Genomic DNA, 20680 nt, shown 5'->3' with positions numbered 1-20680 from the left:
AATTGAACCAGCCGCAGCACTGTCAATGTCCCTAACGATTCCCGTCGTGGATCCACTTTGACAAGTTGCGCGCGATACGCTATCGTATCGATCCTGCGTTCGAGACGCTCGCTCGCTGGCCGGGCTCGAACCCTGTTATCGCATCGACTTCGCTTCTTGGAACGGTTATTGAGAATCATTACCGCGAATTGCTGCTGCGAAGAACCGAGACTTATGATCCGTTTTTACTCGGAAATATTCGATCTCGCGAGGGAATTGGATACGTCGAATGAAACTGCTCTGTTTGGCGGAGAAGTTATTAACACCAATCCTACCGAGTCTCAAGAGTGACTGATACATATGTTGTCTTGTAAAAATGACGAGCTAATAATGATACATGCTCCACTAAATATATTTATTTAATCTTTTCGTAAAATAAAAAGTCTGGAACCGGTCATTTTGACCGGCGGTGGTGGGTTTAGTGTTCAGTGAAACAATTGGGGATAATGCAATAAATGGTTAATACATATTTAAGACGATTTAGGTCTAAAGTTAAATTAAATTTGGAGCATTAATCACTGTTATGATTAATATTATTTAGAGATGGCGGCGCTTGGGATGTACTCGGTTCTTTTTGTGCCACTGCTTTGGTCCAAAATGGCACCTAAAGCTGTAATTTCCTGAAACTGAGTATCAGTCCGTGAAACCTATCTTTCATCTCAGTCATCGACCGTTTCCTGAGAAGTTAAAAATTTCGCGCATGCGTCCAGTTTGTTATACGTGTTTCTAAAGCGAGGGACGATTACGGGCAAAATGAGGAATCCCAGTTCTTTTTTCGAGGCAGAACGCTCGAGAAAAAGGGTTAGGGCAGCGATCGTAACTCGGCTGTGATAGCACGCGGAATCGCGTTTTCTAGGGTTGCCGCACGGCTAATCCCGAAGTGGCGCACGTCCGTTGCAGCCGTGCCCGCGTCCGTAGGATAATTGCCCGTGGAAAAAGCGAAATTCTACCGAGCATAATGCGACACGTTGCGATTCGCGCGCGCTCGGGCCGACAGAAATCCCCGACGACCGACTTGTACCGTTACGGGACCTGTCACGCACCCTTGAATAATATCGACAGATTTACCAGCGGGACGAGCGCTCACGACCACGACGTAGTTCCGGCGACGTGTTCAATGACGCAGATCGCGCGTCACGATTTAAATCGTCACGGTCGATCGAGCGCCCGATCGAAAGTACATACGCCGATTCTAAGGCCGAGCCGCGCGCGACGCGAGCTGGTCATCTCAAACAATTTTCAGCGCGTTCGAATCGTTTTTGCGGCGGTGCATTCGGTCCGATCGCGGACAGATACGCGAAACGATGGTATAAAGGCACGAAAATGTTCCTATTGCGTTGAAGCAAGTGAAAAATTCGTGTTCGGTGTCACGTCACGGTGCACGAATTAATTTTGCCCATTATTCTTGCAGAGCTCGAACCTTGGCCAAGAGCTGTTGGACCGGGTGTTCAGGCACCTGAATTTATTGGAGACTGCGTACTTCGGGCTCCGCTATCTGGACCACGGCAATCAAACGGTAAGACCTACCCCTAATTAGACCGCGAAGTTTACGCATTTACGCCGCACGAGAATCTCCGAAAATTCGGGACCGTCTAGCACATCGACTAGCTGAGACTACGCGTCCCAGAAAAGTGACATTGCCTCGTCTAACCTTGAGCACCTTGAAGTTTTATTTCCATTCGTTGAGTAACTCGCGAGAGACATTTAAAAAATATTTGCCTCGACAATGCTCCCATCTCCAATTTTGAAAGCTGCTTTCTTCTCGAATTACTTCCTATAATTTTAAGTATCGTTAGATTTTCTGAATAACATTCCATTTCTCGCCTAGCTGGGAATAGGACCAGTTTAGAGGAGAACAGTTTTGTTTCGGAGACGTATCGTTAATGCGTAAAGATCGTCGATCTAATGACAAGAACATCGGCGCGCGGCTCCGTGGCGCGAAACGAGATCGCGCTGAATGAAACAGCAAGTTCGAGGCAGTTTACCGTTAATTAGATTTCCACGATGAAAAATTCACACGGCGATGCCTCGAAGGCGGCCGATCGCATCGGCCACGGGGCACAAGAGGATAGAATTATTATCTACGGGAAACGTCGAGCTGGTTGTAATTTCCGGGCGGCTCGATGAACAGTTTCGGTTCGGCGCGGCCTCGTCCCCTGGATCGGCGGGGGCCCGGGGATTAATTATTTTAGAAGTAATTCTCGACTGTTATTCGCGGACTCTTCAGCAATGGCTCGACCCAAGCAAGAAGATCGGGAAACAGCTGAAGGTACTGAAGGGAGACCCGAGTTCGGACGTCCACACCCTCTACTTCGGCGTGAAGTTTTACGCGGCGGACCCGTGCAAGCTAATCGAAGAGATCACAAGGTCAGTAGATTGAATTCATCGCCTAGACTAACTAGTTGCTAACTCGTCCCCGTCCCACAGCGATTGGGAATAATTGAATAGCCCCGCGGAGACTCGCCGGTCTTCCCCCGATCGACGGGAAACTTGATCTATCGACCTATAATATATCCGCGCACACGCGACGAACGTGACAGGGCAACTTCAAAATACAGTAGACATTGACAACATATTTAAATATTTTATTGTATGATATTTTACCAGATTTTATGTATACGTACAATTTTCAGAATATGTATAATTTTATCTGCAAAATTTTAAATATTGGCCCATACGAAGGAGTTCTGAAAAATAATTTCTAGTATTTGCCCTGCAATTTTCTCAAAAATGTTTAAAACTTGTTCTAACTTCTCAAAAAAGAAATCGAATTGGTATGGTCCAATATCAACCCTTAGTAAGGCGCCACTAAAAGTTGCTGTATGGAACATATTTTTTACTTTATTAAATCTGTTTGTGTTCAATAAATTACTAAACAGTTCAGCATTGTACGAGTAAATTGCACCATTTTCGGATGTATAACATGAAAAATATGTACATAGAAGGGTTAAAGTGGCTTCGAGTGCAAAGGGTTGAAAAATTCATGGTGTTTTTAAGGATGTCCGAATATGAATACGCTGTACACGCTTCGAATTAACCGGCCCGAGGTCCAGTCCCACATGAGCCGGTTATGAGAGAGTCCTCTGTAATGGAGGAAGCATTTATGCCAGAGAAAATTGCGTTTGCCGACGCCGGCGCGGAAAAATGAATGAAAGATTCCTGTTCGCGTGAATGTTCGGTCGTTAGATAGACTATCAAAGAGCCACTAACATCCCAGGTGCTAATAACAGTAACCGAAAGATCCGTACGAGACCGGTGAAATCATCCTCCGCAATTTCTCACCTCTGCTACCGTGGTGAACGATTAATCGTGGACGAAACAATGCGAACGAGGAGGACAGCGATCGCTATCAATTTTCTTGCGAGAATCTAACAGTACCTCTGATTCTCCTCGGCCTAGGAACGAGGATGATTTTCTGGCGCCATAGGAAAAGAATCGCTCCACGTATCGTTTCCCTCGTTGAATTAATCAACGGAATAAGTTCTCTAATCTGGCCGATCGGTTCCTCCGGCGAACACCGGTAACGGATCGTCGACGCGTTGCGTTCGTATAGGTGCGCGAAGCCTCGCAAGTTCCCCTGTCCCGTGAATACGAAACAGCCGGGAACGAGACTGTGTGGGTCCCAGAGCGGTGTCACAGACACTGCATGCCTGCCTCGTTATCCTAATGAGTCAGGCTTAAAATTCTCAAAGCACGCTGCTTCAAAATCTTTCCACCTCGACGCCGCGTCGTCCCGACCCAACGACGGAGCTAAGAGAATTTAAAACACTCGTTCCTCGGCGTTACACCTCTTCCGGAAGTGTCGTCGTCTTTTCACCGGACGACGCAGATCGCTCTCTCGACCTTCCGTTGTTCTTCCTCGTCGCGACAAATTCCGCCCCCGCGAATTGTCATCGGACATTTCATACTGGGTACACGGAAATTTTCTTTCATTTTCACTCGGAATTCACAATTTTCTTTCATTCTTCACCGTGGAAATTCTTCTCCGCGGAGGTTGCGTACCTCTGATACGAGTTAACAGCAAGACTGAGAGTCTACCTGCTTCCTGACTTCGTTTTAGTAGGTAGAATTAATAGTAAACTGGATTTTATACATTTTTGATAAAAATATATATAGCATCGAAGTTATTTAAATTATTAGAAGGGAAATTTTTGTTTGGCTTCTATTTACTAGAATTGACCCGGGCAATCTTTATTTTGGATGATCAGAAAAATTATTAAAACGATTTAGAAGGGAAAATTTTTATTTGGCTTTGATTTTCTAGAATTGACTCGGGCAATCTTTATTTTGCATCATCAGAAAAGTTATTAAAACGATTTACAAGGGAAAAGTTTTAATTGGCTTATATTTTCTAGAATTGACTCGGGCAATCTTTATTTTGCATCATCAGAAAAGTTATTAAAACAATTTAGAAGGGGAAATTTTTATTTGGCTTTGATTTTCTAGAATTGACCCGGGCAATCTTTATTTTGCATCGTCAGAAAAATTATTAAAACGATTTAGAAGGGGAAATTTTTATTTGGCTTATATTTTCTAGAATTGACCCGGGCAATCTTTATTTTGCATCATCAGAAAAGTTATTAAAACGATTTAGAAGGGAAAAGTTTTAATTGGCTTATATTTTCTAGAACTGACCCGTGCAATCTTTATTTTGCATCATCAGAAAAATTATTAAAACGATTTAGAAGGGGAAATTTTTATTTGGCCTCTATTTTCTCGGATTGACTCGGGCAATCTTTATTTTGCATCATCAGAAAAGTTATTAAAACGATGTAGAAGGGGAAAGTTTTATTTGGCTTTGATTTTCTAGAATTGACCCGGGCAATCTTTATTTTGCATCGTCAGAAAAGTTATTAAAACGATTTACAAGGGAAAAGTTTTAATTGGCTTATATTTTCTAGAATTGACCCGGGCAATCTTTATTTTGCATCATCAGAAAAGTTATTAAAACGATTTAGAAGGGAAAAGTTTTAATTGGCTTATATTTTCTAGAACTGACCCGTGCAATCTTTATTTTGCATCATCAGAAAAATTATTAAAACGATTTAGAAGGGGAAATTTTTATTTGGCTTCTATTTTCTCGGATTGACTCGGGCAATCTTTATTTTGCATCATCAGAAAAGTTATTAAAACGATGTAGAAGGGGAAAGTTTTATTTGGCTTTGATTTTCTAGAATTGACCCGGGCAATCTTTATTTTGCATCATCAGAAAAGTTATTAAAACGATTTACAAGGGAAAAGTTTTAATTGGCTTATATTTTCTAGAATTGACTCGAGCAATCTTTATTTTGCATCATCAGAAAAGTTATTAAAACGATTTACAAGGGAAAAGTTTTAATTGGCTTATATTTTCTAGAATTGACTCGGGCAATCTTTATTTTGCATCATCAGAAAAGTTATTAAAACGATTTTGAAGGGGAAATTTTTATTTGGCTTCTATTTTCTACAATTGACCCGGCAATCTTTATTTTGCATACAGATCCGCTAGTAATAAAAATAAAAATTGTATTAATGTTATGACAGATGTTATGTCAAACCTATTGTGCACGTCGACTTAAAATTTTTGAGTATCGAATAATGCAAGGGGACTAATATTTTAGATTGTCAGGTATCGAAGAGATATTTTTTAGTATAGGACGGCAGATTTATTGTTCAACGTTCCAGGAAGATGTTAGTCGCAATCGACTTTTTTCCGGTCGACTGGAAGATCGAGCGAGACGTGTTTCGCCAGGGGACTAAACTGCATCGAATGCAAATTCGTGCCGCCACAGCTCCGCGCTGATTATGCAGGGCGCCAGCGATAATCAATCGCACGAAGCTCCCGACGTTGATTAGCTAATTGAACCCGATTAAGGGGCAATTCTCATTGTATTCAACCGAGTTCAATTTCTATCGTATAGAATAGTGCATAGAATAGTGCCCCCGACCTATAATGCATCCTATTGTCGGCTCTGACAATCGGCGGGGTCAATACGCGACTGTGTAACAATGATACCTTCAGTCTGTCGTCGAAGCCTGAAATAACAGCGGAATCCGTTCAGGCTGGACTGCTTCACAATATCAGTTGTTGTTTCTCTCAAATGCATCTTCAATAAACTGCATCTAGACCCCGGATAAAAAGTTGCGTTCAAGAGGCATTGATTATGCATTCTCTTCTTCGTCTTCGTTGGCTTTTAAATGATTCTCTAACACCTAGATCATTGGTATAAAATTCTATGGGATCTTAAGTGCAGAAATATTAACGCAGCTCCGTGGAACTTGGATATTTTCTTTCGGAAGGTGAAAGAGTTGTAATCGAAGAGTTCTATATAGTAACTAGACTGCGAATATTTATGCAAAATGAAAATTGTCTGTGTTCCTTCATTCTTGAATAATCTTAGTACCGTTCTGTCAATGTCCGCATAAAATCCGCAGTCAGATAATAGCTACTATAAAATTGAAAAACATTAATGCAGCTGTTATGGAACTTGGATAATTTCTTTTCAGGAGATAAAATAGTTACTTGTAATTGAAGAGTTCGGTTTATCGGTACGAAGATTTCCGGGAACAATGTAGTCACGGTCGGACAGCCGAAAAATGGCAAGCATCGGTCAATTGCGAATCGTCTGCAGCGCTCGGCGACGTTTTATTCGAGGGTAGCCGAATTACGGTTCTCAAACAAATCGCCGCCGTTTTTCGCGACTTCTTATCGGACAGTTCGAGCAACCGGTATCAAAAGAGTCCTCGATCCACCGTCGAGATCGATGGAGCATAAGCGACCGTCGATGCGTGCCAGTCCTTTTAATGGAAGCACGAGAAAAATTGGGGTTTCCGGCAGCGATAGAGCGGCTCGATTGATTCCTTGTTCGGTGCTTGGTGCTCCATCAACCCCTGCGAGATGCTCGATTTCACCCCCGGCGATCCGGCATTTTTTCCTCCTGATAAACACAAGCTTCCTCCGACTCTCTCAGTCGGCAAGATAAAGCGGCAGCTTTTTTCTCTTTTCTTTTTTCGAGACCGTCGACTTCGCCGTCGATATCGATCATTCGCCGCGCGGCTCGCCTCTTCGCCTCGCGCAAAGTCCAAGAACCGATATCAGCTCGTTCCATCGCAAATATTCGAGTTCCGCTTCCGCGTGATCGCCGCGCGTTCAGGGATCATTTATTTTTCGCGCTCGAACGCTTTGCTGCCGGAACGCTTATTATTACGCTGCGGAAGCAAAGCCGCTTGCGGTAACACGGATTTTTCCCTGGGAATTTGCCTTCCTCGTTCCTGCTGCGACCCTTTCTAGCCTCCGTCGCGTGCACTTTAACCTCAGACAACCTTGCCCGGTTTAGCCGAAAATATTTGACATCCAGTCGGCTTTTGATATCCGAGTTCAGAGAATGGAATTGCCCCGGAAATTCGAGGATTCGTGAACCTCTTCGGGATCTCGGAATTTTCCTAAAGTCAGTTAAATCGAAATTCAGTATTTTATCATGAAATATTTTAATAGTGGAGCTCGGTGTCTCGAGAACCAGCGGACACCGAAAGCCCTCGGAAAACTGAAAATTGCTACTATTCGTGAAATCCAAATTTTAGTCTCGAATTTGGACCCCGAGCTACCCGGATTGAGTCATAATCCGGATTGTTGGGTGCTATTTGACTTCGAGTTCATTCCGTTCTTGATTTTCTTGAAAGCAGCGCCGCGCCGTCCGTTCTCGAGGCCCATAAAACTCATTGTGCTTATCTAGAATGACGACGGTATTAAACGGTCGCCTCGCCATATAAAGTTCGCGGAGTCGTTCGATTATGTCAACGAGGAAATCCCCGGGACGGAGGGCAATTTCGTTATTGCATATTTGAATGCAAAGCATCTTCTTGCCGGGAACACTAAAATCGCGCGTCCGTATTATGATAATCTTCGGAGGGGTCGGAGGTTTTTCTATCGTTCATTTTTCCCGGAGTCGAATTACCGATATTGGATAAGAATATTTCGATGCTATCGGTTTCACCGTCTCGCTCGCTTAATAACTGTGATCCCGAGGGAAACCTGCTCTCTTAGAGCGAAAACAACTTTCCTGAAAAATCATTTTGCAACTCGTTGCCCGAAGCGTTCCGGCTATTTCCAGCCTTGCCGTTCATTGTATGCAGCGAATTGCGTTTTAAAGAAGTATCTGGATGAACTTCAAGACCGCCTCCTTTTTTAATGTTACATATAATTTTCAACTGAACACCTTCGTCTCGCCTCCTTACCGAATTCCAGATCTCTATGCAAATACAGATTTTTACGGTCCAGTTTACTGCAGAAACCCCTATATTTTACGACGAGGTGATAACGAAAAGAATCCTTCGATATTACCTTGCTCCACTTATTTCTATATCCCCTGAAAAAGGTGAAAAATCTGGTTACCAGATGATCACTAGATTTCACGCATTTGTTGCAGAGATCGGTAAGTGCAATTTCAAACAGTCGTCAGAATAAAACAATTCACGGATCAGCAATATAACCATTTTTAAAGAAAAGAAGAAACTTGTGCTCCTACGACTTGCATCCGACGAAGAACATTTTCGTTTCGCATAAAACTCCGCAGTCTAATTACCACGATCGTCATTAAGCCTCTGAATATTTCATCCGGAATGACGGTGCGTTTGATTGCGTCCGCGAGCTAATTGAAACATCCCGCTGTTTAATAAAAAGGCGAAGGGTATGAATCGCAGAAACGGCCGACGTTTCGAGCGGAATTGATTCCTCATTTGCACAACCAGAACTGGTCCGTCGGTGATAGCACAACTCGAGTCGCCTAAATTGTGGCGCAGAGGGACATAATTTGATTTCGATGCGAATTCTCATTAGCAGATTTTCGTCGAAATCTTCGTCGCGTGTTTGACATTGCATGGTCGCGTTTCTTACGGGTCCTTTCGGCGGCCATGTTGGTTCCCGGTTTCCCGATTTATTCCAGAGCCGTTTCGCCCCGTTCCAGCCGCGGCGCAGCCCGGGCCACGCGTTGCTTTCCGCGAAAGCCAATAATAATCCGGGAATATGCGCATCCCATTTACCCGAGGCATTATTTATACGTGGCTTTCAGCGTGCTTAGAGACTCGGCATCCCGCTGCGGGTTCGTCCGGTCATTGTGCAATGGTCGCGAAGGGTGCAGCGAACGGTTCGAGGCCGAAGCCCCGGACAACCGTCCATCGATTGCTCATACGCGAGATAAAAGATGAACGCATTTGCATATAGATTGAGTTCGTCCGTTTCCCGGCACGTCTTTTTTCGCTTCTTCTTCTTCTTTCCCCCCCGACTCCTACTACTGAATCAGCTGAAACCGAATGAAACGAGCCGCTCCGAACCCCCTTGCACCCCCGCGTCTTCAACAGTCGACGACAAACTCGACCAGGGTCAATGCCGTCCCAGGATTCTTCGGGTCAGTTCGAATCCCTCGTCTTCACCACGCTTCGTTGCTCCCGTCTGTCTCCTAATACTGAACGAACAGGGCGATCGCCTGGACATCCCCTAATTTCCTCTGACACCGAAGAAACAGTTTCCAGAATTATTCTGCTAACTCTGCCGATCAGAAACAGCCCCCCAACTGTAATCGTCCTAACGAAAACTGCTAAAGTTCTCTTTTAGGTCGTGCAAGTTTCAAATGATTCAATGCTAAATAAATTCCATGCTCTGTCGGAAGCGGCAGTTAACACTAGATTTACGGGACCCGTCAAAATGACGGATTCTAGTATTTTTAAATTGCGAATATTGATATTGTAAAAATGCATCCATGAGCAATTATTTAACAAATTGATTTCTTTGGGTATACACATATATCATTAAAAAAATGGCTACAAACTTTGATCGATACATTCATGTTATTTTTATAAAGTAATGTCAAATAGTCATATTTAGTGCTCCGTAAACCTAGTGTTAAATTAACAAGTTAACTGCCACGTCAGTCACATATTACTGACCGAGATTTTCGACTAGGTTTAACCGAAGGATAAACCGAATTTTATTAGGGTCTTTAGAATTCAGAGACAGCATCCCCTACAATACATTTTAAATTTCTAATTTCACTGATTTTGTGAGAGCCTCCGGGATCGATTTTTGGCACACAACGTGTTAAAATTGATTTTGTACAATCTCTTGCCATTTTATATTTCACCGAATCTATGAATGCAGAAAAATCCGCAGACTGATGATCACACTAGACGCTCGGGCTCGTTCGAACGAGAACCGGTCGAAGTATCGTTCCCCGGAAGATTAATAAACGATCGGTTTATCGGGCGGACGATCGGCTCGGATAGCTCCTACGGCGATATTCCGAAAACTATTCGAAGTTCGCGGAACGTCTGATAAGTTCGGTGGTGCTGGTTCGTATCGGTGCAGGCAGACGAGAGTATCGACCCCCACGGTGATCGAAACGGAAACACAGCTCTCGTTCCATTCGGACAAGCAAGATCCCGGGCCTCTCTCGACTATAGATTAGCGTGTGGCTGGCCCGAGGCGGCGAGTTTCTCTCCCCGAGACCGTAGCAATTAAGCCCCCCCGGGGCTGCAATTATCTACCGAAAATGAAAATTATAGAGAGCATTGTCGGGAGAGACCGCGCCGCGGACGCCGTTCGGTAGGCCATTCTTTTCGGGCAACTTTTCCCTTTCGTGTCTCTATCTCCTAAACTCCGCCGCGTAGACACCAAAACGAACAATCGAACCGGTTTAAATCTGTCTGCTGCGAGCCCCCGAGAAACGAGTATCCTCTCCCTCGCTTTCTTTTCTATTGTTTTACGGTGCAGTAGCGAATCCTATCCGATCCTAGCTGAAAATCTGAAATTTCGCGATAAAGTGCCAAGTTTGGTGTTAACACGTCGACCGCCACGCGGACTTTCATTTCGCTTGCTTCAGTGCCTTCAATATTAAACGCAAAAGACCGGAATTTTATTTCGCGCTAGAGGAAGGCAGTAATATTCATATGGATTCTATGAAATCTTGATCGCCTCGTTATTGCAGCGGAAGGGTTTAAAGGCAGATCCGATAAAGTGTAAAAGGTTTACGAGGCCGAGGCGCAGGATTTTTATTATTTCGCCGGTGGAGCAACGTGCACCGGTCCGATATATCCAGATCGATATACGAGCCCCGTGCAATGCCCTTTTCCCGTCACGGTAGCGCGCAGACGGTTAAGGCACTTAGTACTTTTCGTCTATCGTTGCTAATGTCCGCCCACGGTGCTCGAGGAGACTCGTAACTTCCATCCCAGCCGACTTCCGGAGACTTTCGACGACGTTCCATCGACGTTGCAATATTATATCCAGCTTCCACCGGGCCCGTGGACACACGCACACACACAGAGCCACTTATTTTCTGGCACACACCGCGAACACGTGCGCGAGTCTGCCGCGCCGGTCGCGCAATCTCCCGTAATCGGTAACGCGACAGAAAAATTGGCAAAAGTCGACGAGTGTTTCGCAACTCCGTCTCGGACTTCAGACGCATAAAAGTGATCGAGCTTCTCGACGCTGTTATTTAAATACCGGGGGGTTGCGAGGTCAATTTCTCGGGCTCGAACCGCGAAACTTTATGCACTCACAGAAAATGAAAATATTCTACGAGCGAATGGAATAGAATTTTATTTTATCTCTAGAATTTCATGCATCTCCCTTCTTTATTCCCTGCGGCACTTTCAACGCCGCGTCGCTTTGGAAATATGCGTATGGCGCGGGCAAAGTCGCCGAACAATTTCCTTCGAAGTGATACAGTGAGTTCTCGATATATGTCAGCAACACGGGTCTTGCCAGCGTCCAGGAGACATAGTCGAGCCGTGTTATGTTTACACTCCTCGGAGTCCGAGCAGCTTCTTGGCCCTTCATTCCGCGACATTTATCGTCCAGGCCTTGGCGACATATATAAAGAAGTCACTGTGCTTGTAGAAAAGTTCGTATATTTATAATCAATTTTTCTCCGTGTCCACGACAAAAGCGTAATTGATCGATTAAAATTAAATCGATTTTTACGGATATTTTCCAGAAAAATGATTGAACCTTTCGAACACGGCAGCCTTAACACTAAACCTACTGAGCACAAAACATATAAAAGTGAAACGTCGTATGGAACGGAGAAGATTGAATTTAGTTACACTCATTCATACACATATGAAAAGAAGGCCTTTATCACCAAACTTATCACCAGACTACAAGTAAAAGAACTTCACATTTCAGCATTATAAGAAAAAATCAGAATTACTACTTTCGTCTCCAACAACACCCTCCACATTTCTATTTTTTAGCTAACGAATAATGATAGTGTTGAGTGTATATATACGCTAATGGTGCAAATGGGTTAAATAAAGAAGTCGATTCAGTAATTTCCTACGTTTTTATAATTTCAATAACTGTGAGATAGGAAACCGGTCATTTTGACCGTGGTAGGTTTAGTGTCGAGCGAGTCACTGACATCTTCATCGCGGGTCTGCCTCGATTATAGTTGAAGGGGTTAAAGACGACGGTGCGTTGGCGTAAATTGAAGCGCGTACGATCGCTGTGAGGGCTCCTTAACGTTCCTCGGCGCACAACATAACAGGATACGAGACGCAGACAGTGCGACTGGACCGCGAGACATAAAACCCGGGTTTTAAGGGCGGAGGCGGGTAAGGAGGGACCCGGGATAAGGCAGTGTCGCCGATGGTTCTCCACTTTGCCCTGCACGTGCCTCCACACGGGCAGCGCTGTCGAGCCAGCACGAAAAGATACGTCACGTCACGACGTCGGCGTTGCACGCTCATAACGCGAGGAATATGGAATACGTGCTACCGAATGGGAGAGCGAGGTCATTTAAATAATTGAATTTCAGTTGCCCGCGGCGAGAACCCTTTAGCGTCGCGAGACCCGGCCCGCGGGCCAGAAAGAAGGATAATTAGATGATAAATGTTTTCAATGGCAATAATTGCCTCGTCTACGGTCGTTCCGAGGCGAACCTTCGCGCAGAGGATCAAAGCAGCCGGGCAAGAATTCTCGGCAAGCCGAGATCAAACAGAATTTTTTAAAGGCCCGGGGATGATTCTCGATCGACGTCACGTTCCACCGGGATTTTTGCCGAAAGGCGAATCCCGAAATTCCGGGGAATTCCAAGGCTGAGCCCGGTGGCGCTTGAGAATTCCGGACACGTCGAAATTGTTCGTTTCTGAGGTCATTCGTGCGTGCTAGGGTGATTCTTATTTTTCTCGATTTTTCTGCTCCCACCCCCCCCCCTAAAAGAGTGAAAACACTTTTTGTTGATTTCGTTCAATTTTAAGGGCTGTTTCACCCTTTCAACGCGGGTGACGGCCAATAAAAATAACCGTAACAAATGTCGAGAGCAGAAAATACGGCTAAGGGCCGCCCTAATGCACACGTTTTCTCCGATCCTCTCGCGTCGGCGTTGCTCCGGCGAGCGTAACCCGGCCGTGAAAGTAAAATGAGGAACAAAGGAGTCGGACGACGACTTCTCGAAGGGGGCTTGTATCTCCGGGAAGAGACGATAACGGCCGACAAATGGTGTCGCGTCGCAGCTCTTTTTTCTCGCGGCGCCGAAACTTGTTCAACGTCTGCGCGAACGTCCCCGGTAATTCCTCGGATTTGCTGCTCCCAAAAAAAAAAAAAAAATAAATTAGCCGACGACCATTCGATCGATCCTCGCGAGAGGGTTCGCGACAGCAATTCGCGTCTCATTTCCCCGACACACGATCTCCGGGCGTGGTTTATTAACGCACGAGTAATTCCCCAACCGACTGCGAATCCGAGCGAATCTCCCCCCGAGAGGCTTTTTCCACTTTCAAATTCTGTTTCTTCTTCCGGTCTTATCCGCCTTCCCCCCCCCCCCCCGAGCCGCTGATGCGAGGATTACCCGCGAAATTCCTTTTAGGATAATTCCGTAAGATTTACTCTCTCCCGTTTCCACTTGATCTAGCGCGTGGAGGCTCGTGCCGGAAGCTCGCGCGACTTCGGTTTCTTCCGCGGCCGGAAAAAGATTCAATATATCACCGTCGAATCATTAAACTCTCATTCGTTAGGCTCTCCTTATCCCGCCGTCTTCTCTCGCAGCAGTCTCCCCGTCCCTTTTCCTGTCGTCGGCTTTAATCAGCCCGATTTCTTGTCCCCTGTCGTTTAATCTCTCTTCCTTATTTTCCTCTCTTCGCGCTCGGTCTTTCCTGCGAGAATGTTCTCCCCCCCCCCTTCCCCTCTCTGTTTTCTTCCTTAGCGTCGCGTGATCCCGGATTGCCGTTTATTAACGCGTGTTAGCGGCGCAACGAAAAATCCTAGTTCCTCACCAGGACGCCCAAGCGCGAACACGTAAAAGAAAATGTCGACGCTGTTAACGCGACCCAAGGCGGCAAAGATGGATCAGGGATTTCCTGGGACCGTCCGAGATTACAATCAGTTCGCTTTCGTTCTATCTTGATTTCACGCTGTTTATTCTACTGATACGACCGTCGAGGAGCCCATTGTTGCCGGCAGATTGCGGATCTCTGCGCGTTTAATGGTTCCGTAGATCTCGCAGGACAAAACAGAGCTAAACGGGGAAATCCATCAGTGTAAGGCACCGCTAAAAATTTCTGTATCATTATTCAAAATATTTTTGTTTGTATTTAATCAATTACTAAACATCTCAGTATTGTAGGAGTAAATTGCTAGTGAAATATTCAAGGTCGGAAGAAATGTTTCGTTTTGGGGTTAAAATAGCTTCGAGTGCAACGATTTTAACGTTAATAATCTCAACCAGCTGATATCGACCTTATCCAATTATTTGAATTTGTCCACTGGTTCCAGTTGCACTCACAAATTTTTCTCGCAAACGCGTAACATCTGCAGTCTAATTGCAAGCTATACAGAAGAAGCGCCGATCTAACGATCGCGGACGCGAAGAAAACGCCAGCCGTCAGGAATCGATTTCGAGCGATGCGGTTTGATTGGCGATCCCTTGGTTTTCATTTTTCAAACCGAAGATAAAGATGTCCTCCGCGCGTTTACACGGTCTGTCCCGGTCTCGCTCTTGTTCTTGCTCCGGTTTTTCCCCGGTTGTCCCAGACCGGCGCCGAAGGAAGCGCTATCGTTAAGCCGATCCTCGTCTCCGCTCCGCCTCGCGTGCCGCCTCCGTTTACATCGCGTTTCCAGCATTCCTCGTATCCCCGCCGTTTTTGCGGCTCCGGCGCAACTTATGCAAAGTAAATACCGCTCTCGCGTGCGATACCGGGGAACAAGCGCGGCCTCAAAGTGTTACGGAAAGATAGTTAACGAACCTCTTTGCCCGCCGGTGCCTCGTCGACGCTTTTTACCCGCTCCGGGGACGCTCTCTCGTCACCGGCGAGACGGACGATTCTCGCGTTCTCCTCCAGCCGATTATTTCCTACGGATTACGTCGCAGCAACAGACGAACAAGGTAACAATTGCTGAGCTTTAACACGTTCGTCGCCGCGTCACTTGCGCAAAATTACTTGCGCAGGTTTTAAAATGAATTTTTACGTGGATATATTCATTGTACTAAACTTGATTCTTGGCTTTTGATCTGTAACATGCAAGAAAGTTGGAGGATTACTCAGTACCATACATTTAATTTGTTGCAATTTTTATCTCATTAAATAACTTACTTCGATTTCATGGAATTTTTGGGGTTTCCAGTTGGGCGTTCAAAGTGTTGAAATTGCTTTACAATTGTAAAGACTTTGCGTGCGACTGATTTGTGCCGCGGACAGTCGAGTTTCATAGTTAACAGCAATCTTGAATTCTCCATACGCCCACTCGTTAATTGGACAGACAAACGTATTGTTCCGTGGACACATTCGCCCACGCGCTCTTCATCGATAAATACTAGGCTGAATCGCTATGTCCCGATCAGCCTCCGATCACAATTGTTTCCACCTTCGATTACCAGACGGCGGATTTCGAGGCGGAATAAAAAAGGGAGACACATGAAAATTGACTTCTCCTCTTGTTAATTTGAATAAATGCACGCAGCCTACGTGTTGCAAAGCGAGTGCCGCTTAGGAGCAAGGCTGAAGTATGTTGGGACTGGCAAGTTGTCAGAGAGTTCGCCGGAGATTCCGTCGAAAGAAAGGACTGTCCGTCAGGGCAGAACCGGAGGTAGTCGAGCAAACAGTTTCGCTTTTCATCGATCAAGCATAATAACGCGTAGAACAACGGCCGAGCAAGTTATAATCAAGACGTGCGAGAGGTTGGGGGGAGGGGCACGATGACAGCGAACGTGGCAGAGAAGCGAGGAGCGAGAGAGGCGGTAGGGGAGAGATTGGCAGGTAGAAAATGAAGAAAAAGCCGAGGGAAGTATGTACGCGAGCGGGAAGGAATCTGCGTAAGGGGAAAGGTATGTGCGAAAGGGAGAACGTGTCGAACGTCCGCCGGGAGTAACAGGAACCGAATGTAACACCAGGAAAGAAAGGCTTTGGCGAGAAATGGCGGGGCCAAGCGGATGGGTGGGGGGCAAAAGTACGGTTAACGATGACTGTACAAGAAAAGAAACCGCGAGAGACCGTCGACGTTAAAATCGAAGTTGACGACCCCGCGTGCTAACCCCTTTTTTCCCTCTTTGTTCTTTCTCGTCCGACGTTGCTATTTCCATGAAATGTCGATCGAAGAATTGTTCATGTCGTGTGAAGCGAGTTAAAATTGGCGACTTTGTTTCGGTTCACAGGTACCAGTTTTTCCTGCAAGTCAAGCAGGACATCCTGCAAGGAAGGCTGCCCGTCTCGTTCGACCTGGCCGCCGAACTGGGAGCGTACGTAGTTCAATGTAAGTCCCTCATTCGTCTTGTTCTTGCCACGAATTTTCCCGGAGATTCCTCGCGGAGACAACTGCCGCCTGTAGACGAAACCGTGATAATGGAATCGGAAGCGTGCGCAATCAATCAGGCGGTTTAGCGTGCTCGCTGGACTTCTTTTCGCAGCGAGAGCTTCCGTCGGCTTCACGCGGAGATTATTACCGTTTCTAATGAACGTTATGATTAAAACAAGCGGCTTTAATTAAATTCCGGGGGATATTAATCTTTCGAAGGTCAAAGAAAGCTAGCTAGACGCGAGGGGCCGCGAGGGAGCTCGTAATATCGTTGCACCGTTAACCTTCTGTCTCAAGGTTACCGTGCGAAACGAGATTACATTTTTCAGCCGTAACACCGCAGCAACGCCGCAGTTTTCGTCACGAGAAATTCCCACCGGCGTTTCCGAACAGCAGAAAATACTGAATAGCGTTTTCGCCAGAGATTCCAAAGCAAATATAAAAGGGAATTCGCTGGAATAGCGTTCGAGTGGAAGACGCGGCGAAAGGGGGGATCGCTTGAGCGAGTAATCTCGGCAGAAGGGAATTGCGAGCGTAAACCTCAAATGACCACGGGGCGCTATGCTCCCTCATTATAGGTGCGACTGCAAAACCTGAAAATGAGGCGTAACTTCCTTTGTCTCGCTGGCTAGCAACGATTCGCTCGCGCCCGAGTCTTCCGGTCCGGTTCCCGCCGGCAATAGCACTCTCGTCTGCATTTCGCTCAGCTGTGTCCAGATTCTGCGTGGCAGCTTCTCGCGGAGCTGTTCGCTTCGCATAAGCGATCGCAATTTTTGTCTCCAGCCGCGGCAGACTCGGGGGGTCTTGCAAATCAGAGACATCCCTCCTCTTCGTGCAAGCATCACTTCCGGTTTGCGTTACGCGAAAGCTGTATCGTATTCGGGCACTGAAAAAAATTGATAACATAGTAGAATATCTAGATAACGATCATAGAAAGTTTCATTTCGGTGGGTTCAACAGTTTTCTGGCAAAAAATTCCTAAAGGGAACCGTCATTCTTCAGTTTGCTAAGAGTCAGTTAAGATAGTCAAAAATTGTGATATTCGGGGACTCGTAGGTTATAAACAAATTCGAAATCGATAAAACGATGACATAAACTCCCCCCAATTTCGTGCGCACTACGGGATATTGAATTTTGAATAAAATCCGATAACTGGAAGACCGCCTCGCGAGGATGGCTCGGACCGTCTGAAGCTTTCGAGCGCGTAGCTCGTCGTCGTCGTGGCGTTGACAAAAAGCAACGCAGCAAGAGCACGCGGAATTGTGTAACTCTTGCGAAACATCCTGATCCAGTGGAACAGGTTCCGCGCATATTCATCGACGCGTCGGATCGCTCGCGGGATTAATTAATCGCGAGAATTACGAGATCCTTTCGGGACCAGTCTCGGAAACTTCACGGTCGCGTGGGTTTCAGTTTCATTAACCGGCGTGTTTTCTTCCCGTCTCGTTCCCTCCCGCTAGTCCGCGCAATCAGAGGGTCGTCGGAGCGTGCCGGTGCTCGGAAATAAGCGATCCGATGGAAAAGAAAAAAGAAAAAAATAGGGCCTAGAATCTTCCGCGGGATCTAATGGAATTTACTTTCCCACCGCGCCGCGGTGAGCACGGCTAGAGGTTCTCGCGGAGGGAACCTTCGATCTAAATTACGCTTTTCCGGGGCTTCCGGCGGGCATTCATCGAAACGGAGGTCGTTGCACGTCGGTCGTTACACGCACTCGGCTTTTTTCCACCCGAGGATCCCAGAAAAGGGTCGTAATGACCGATAAGGATCCGCCTGGCCGCGACCTGTAGAAAGAGGACATCCTCTCTCTTTCTCCTTCGAGCATCATCATCCCCTATCGGCGCGGAGAGACGGGGTTCACCGACGGGCGTGTTCATTTTTATCGCGATAATGGCGCTTTTATTTCGAGTCCTGGAACCAGAGACCGCAAGAACACCGGATATTTCACCCAGGCAACGCCTAACGCTCTCGGCGGCAACGCTTATTCCCGAGGAGAGACCAAACAAAATTGCACGCCGGGCGCCACATTATGCACCCACGCCCGCGCGAAATTACACTTCGCAGTCATTTCTTTCGCGGCGTCTTTTCCGGCGAAACGACGCGCCGCGATCGTTTCTGCGAAATTTCGAAACGCTTTCTTTCCACCGCTGTCTCGGCAAACCCGTTATTTCATCAAACGATCGGCGAAATGGAATCGAACCATTAATCTGCATGTCCGCCGCGGAATTCCTCGCGAGCAATTTCCGCTGGCTCCGAAACAGAAGACGAGAACTGCGAGCGTCCGACAATTCAGAAACAAAATTCCATTTTTCTTCTCTCGAGAACATTTTTCAAAATTGACTGTCAATTTCTTTATTTCGTCGACTTGGGAACACTTGGACGTCTTCGCAGTTCACACCCCTGGAAACCGGAGCTGAGCGCTCGCGATAAGGTATTGAGCCGGCGAATTCTTTTTCGGACTCGCGAGGAACGTTCCCGGGAAAATTTGATATCCGTTAGCGAAGACACGGGCAAAAGGAAACGAGGAACGCGTGCAAAGGGGAAAGAGCTGCGAGCGGGGACACAAAGTTTTCGACAAAGGTACGATCAGAGGGAAGCGATTTACAAAGATTCGTGGAAGCTTTGCGTGGCACGTGATTTCAATTTCGCCCCGGCACGGCGAAAAGAGACGTCCACATGGGGGAGGGGGGTGGGGGGTTGGCAACGCGTTAAACTTTCCTAAAGCACTTTCAACTTTTTGCCCCTCTCGGACAGTCGTTTCTGTTCTCGAATACCGTCGTCGCGGCATCGGCGAAATTGCGAAAGTGCCCGGTCTCCGGGAAAAGTGCAATCTACTTGTCCTGTAACAACAGTCTGCCCACCTGATCCCGGAAATTTAACTGACTGGCAAACATTTTCGAAATACTTGAAGAAACGAGTCTTAGGAGATTAATTGATTTATTGGGGAACGTTTGGCAAAAGAGAGACGAGATCTTGCGGACGTTCTGCGCGGACCTGGACGGTATATTAAAGTCCACAATATCGAAAAACGTCCGCGTGTTGGTGTTTGATGCGAGCTCAGGGGAAAGACTGCTCGCGCTGGCTGAAGGAGGCTGCAGGTCCACACGTTAGTTATCTGCTGCGAGATTCAAAGTCATGCAAATAGAGAAAGGGCGGGAGAGAAAGATACGGTCGGTGTTTGCGTCTCATCGCCGTCAAAAGAGACGAAATGAATGCCCTTTCTTCTTGTTCAGTCGCGAGCCCGTCGACAACGAAACGTCGAGCGAAAAAGAGAGACGGAAAGGGAAGGAAAGGCGAGCAAGAAAGAGAGGTCGAAAAAGAAAGCGAGAGAGAGAGAGGGAGAGAGAAAATAAGAAAAAGAGAGAAACAGGGAAAGGGACACACGGCACGCGTTTTGCCTCGCGAAATGGAGATAGGACTTCTCTGAATGCGCGTGCGGTCCGCCACGGATGAGATCACCGGCCAGAGGATGGATTGCAACATCTTCAGCAACATAATTTTACGTGTTCGACTTTCCTGTTCGCGTTTCTTTTCTACCCCTCGCCGCGCGCGAACGAATCCTCGACGTTTCACTCTCTTCTTTCTCCGCCACGACGGCATGCCGCACACATAAATCTTTAACTCCTGAGCATGATGGATCTCGTCGGGATTAGCGACCGACCGACCGCCGCGAGCCGCCTCTCTCTCTCTCTCTCTCTCTCTCTCTCTCTCTCTCTCTCTGTCTCTCTTTCCCTCCTCCTCTAGCGCTTTCCAGCGATTCGATCCCTCGAAAATTAATCGTTCCTCCAAGCTGTCTAGCGAGGCTGCACTTTTCAATGTCTATGAGACAGCGACACCACTGCGACGCGACCAAAGCAATACGATGAATCAGTGTCTCTT

At 46.5% G+C, this 20680-nt stretch overlaps 1 protein-coding gene across 4 annotated transcripts in view; it reads left to right on the top strand.

Annotated features, from left to right (window-relative positions):
• The window catches only part of LOC143355149 (band 4.1-like protein 4A), a 76621-nt gene that overhangs the window by 45399 nt on the left and 10542 nt on the right, over nt 1-20680 (top strand). For all 4 annotated transcript variants that reach the window (XM_076789717.1, XM_076789719.1, XM_076789718.1 and 1 more), the window contains exons 3-5: nt 1451-1555; nt 2267-2406; nt 16665-16762. In XM_076789717.1, the coding sequence (XP_076645832.1) occupies nt 1451-1555; nt 2267-2406; nt 16665-16762 (343 nt within the window). The remainder of the gene's footprint in view (nt 1-1450; nt 1556-2266; nt 2407-16664; nt 16763-20680) is intronic.

The sequence above is a fragment of the Halictus rubicundus genome, chromosome 6 (genome assembly GCF_050948215.1).
Source record: "Halictus rubicundus isolate RS-2024b chromosome 6, iyHalRubi1_principal, whole genome shotgun sequence".
NCBI lineage: Eukaryota > Metazoa > Arthropoda > Insecta > Hymenoptera > Halictidae > Halictus > Halictus rubicundus.
The sequence above is the reverse complement of the archived record's forward strand: the minus strand, read 5'-3'. Positions and strand labels throughout refer to the sequence as shown.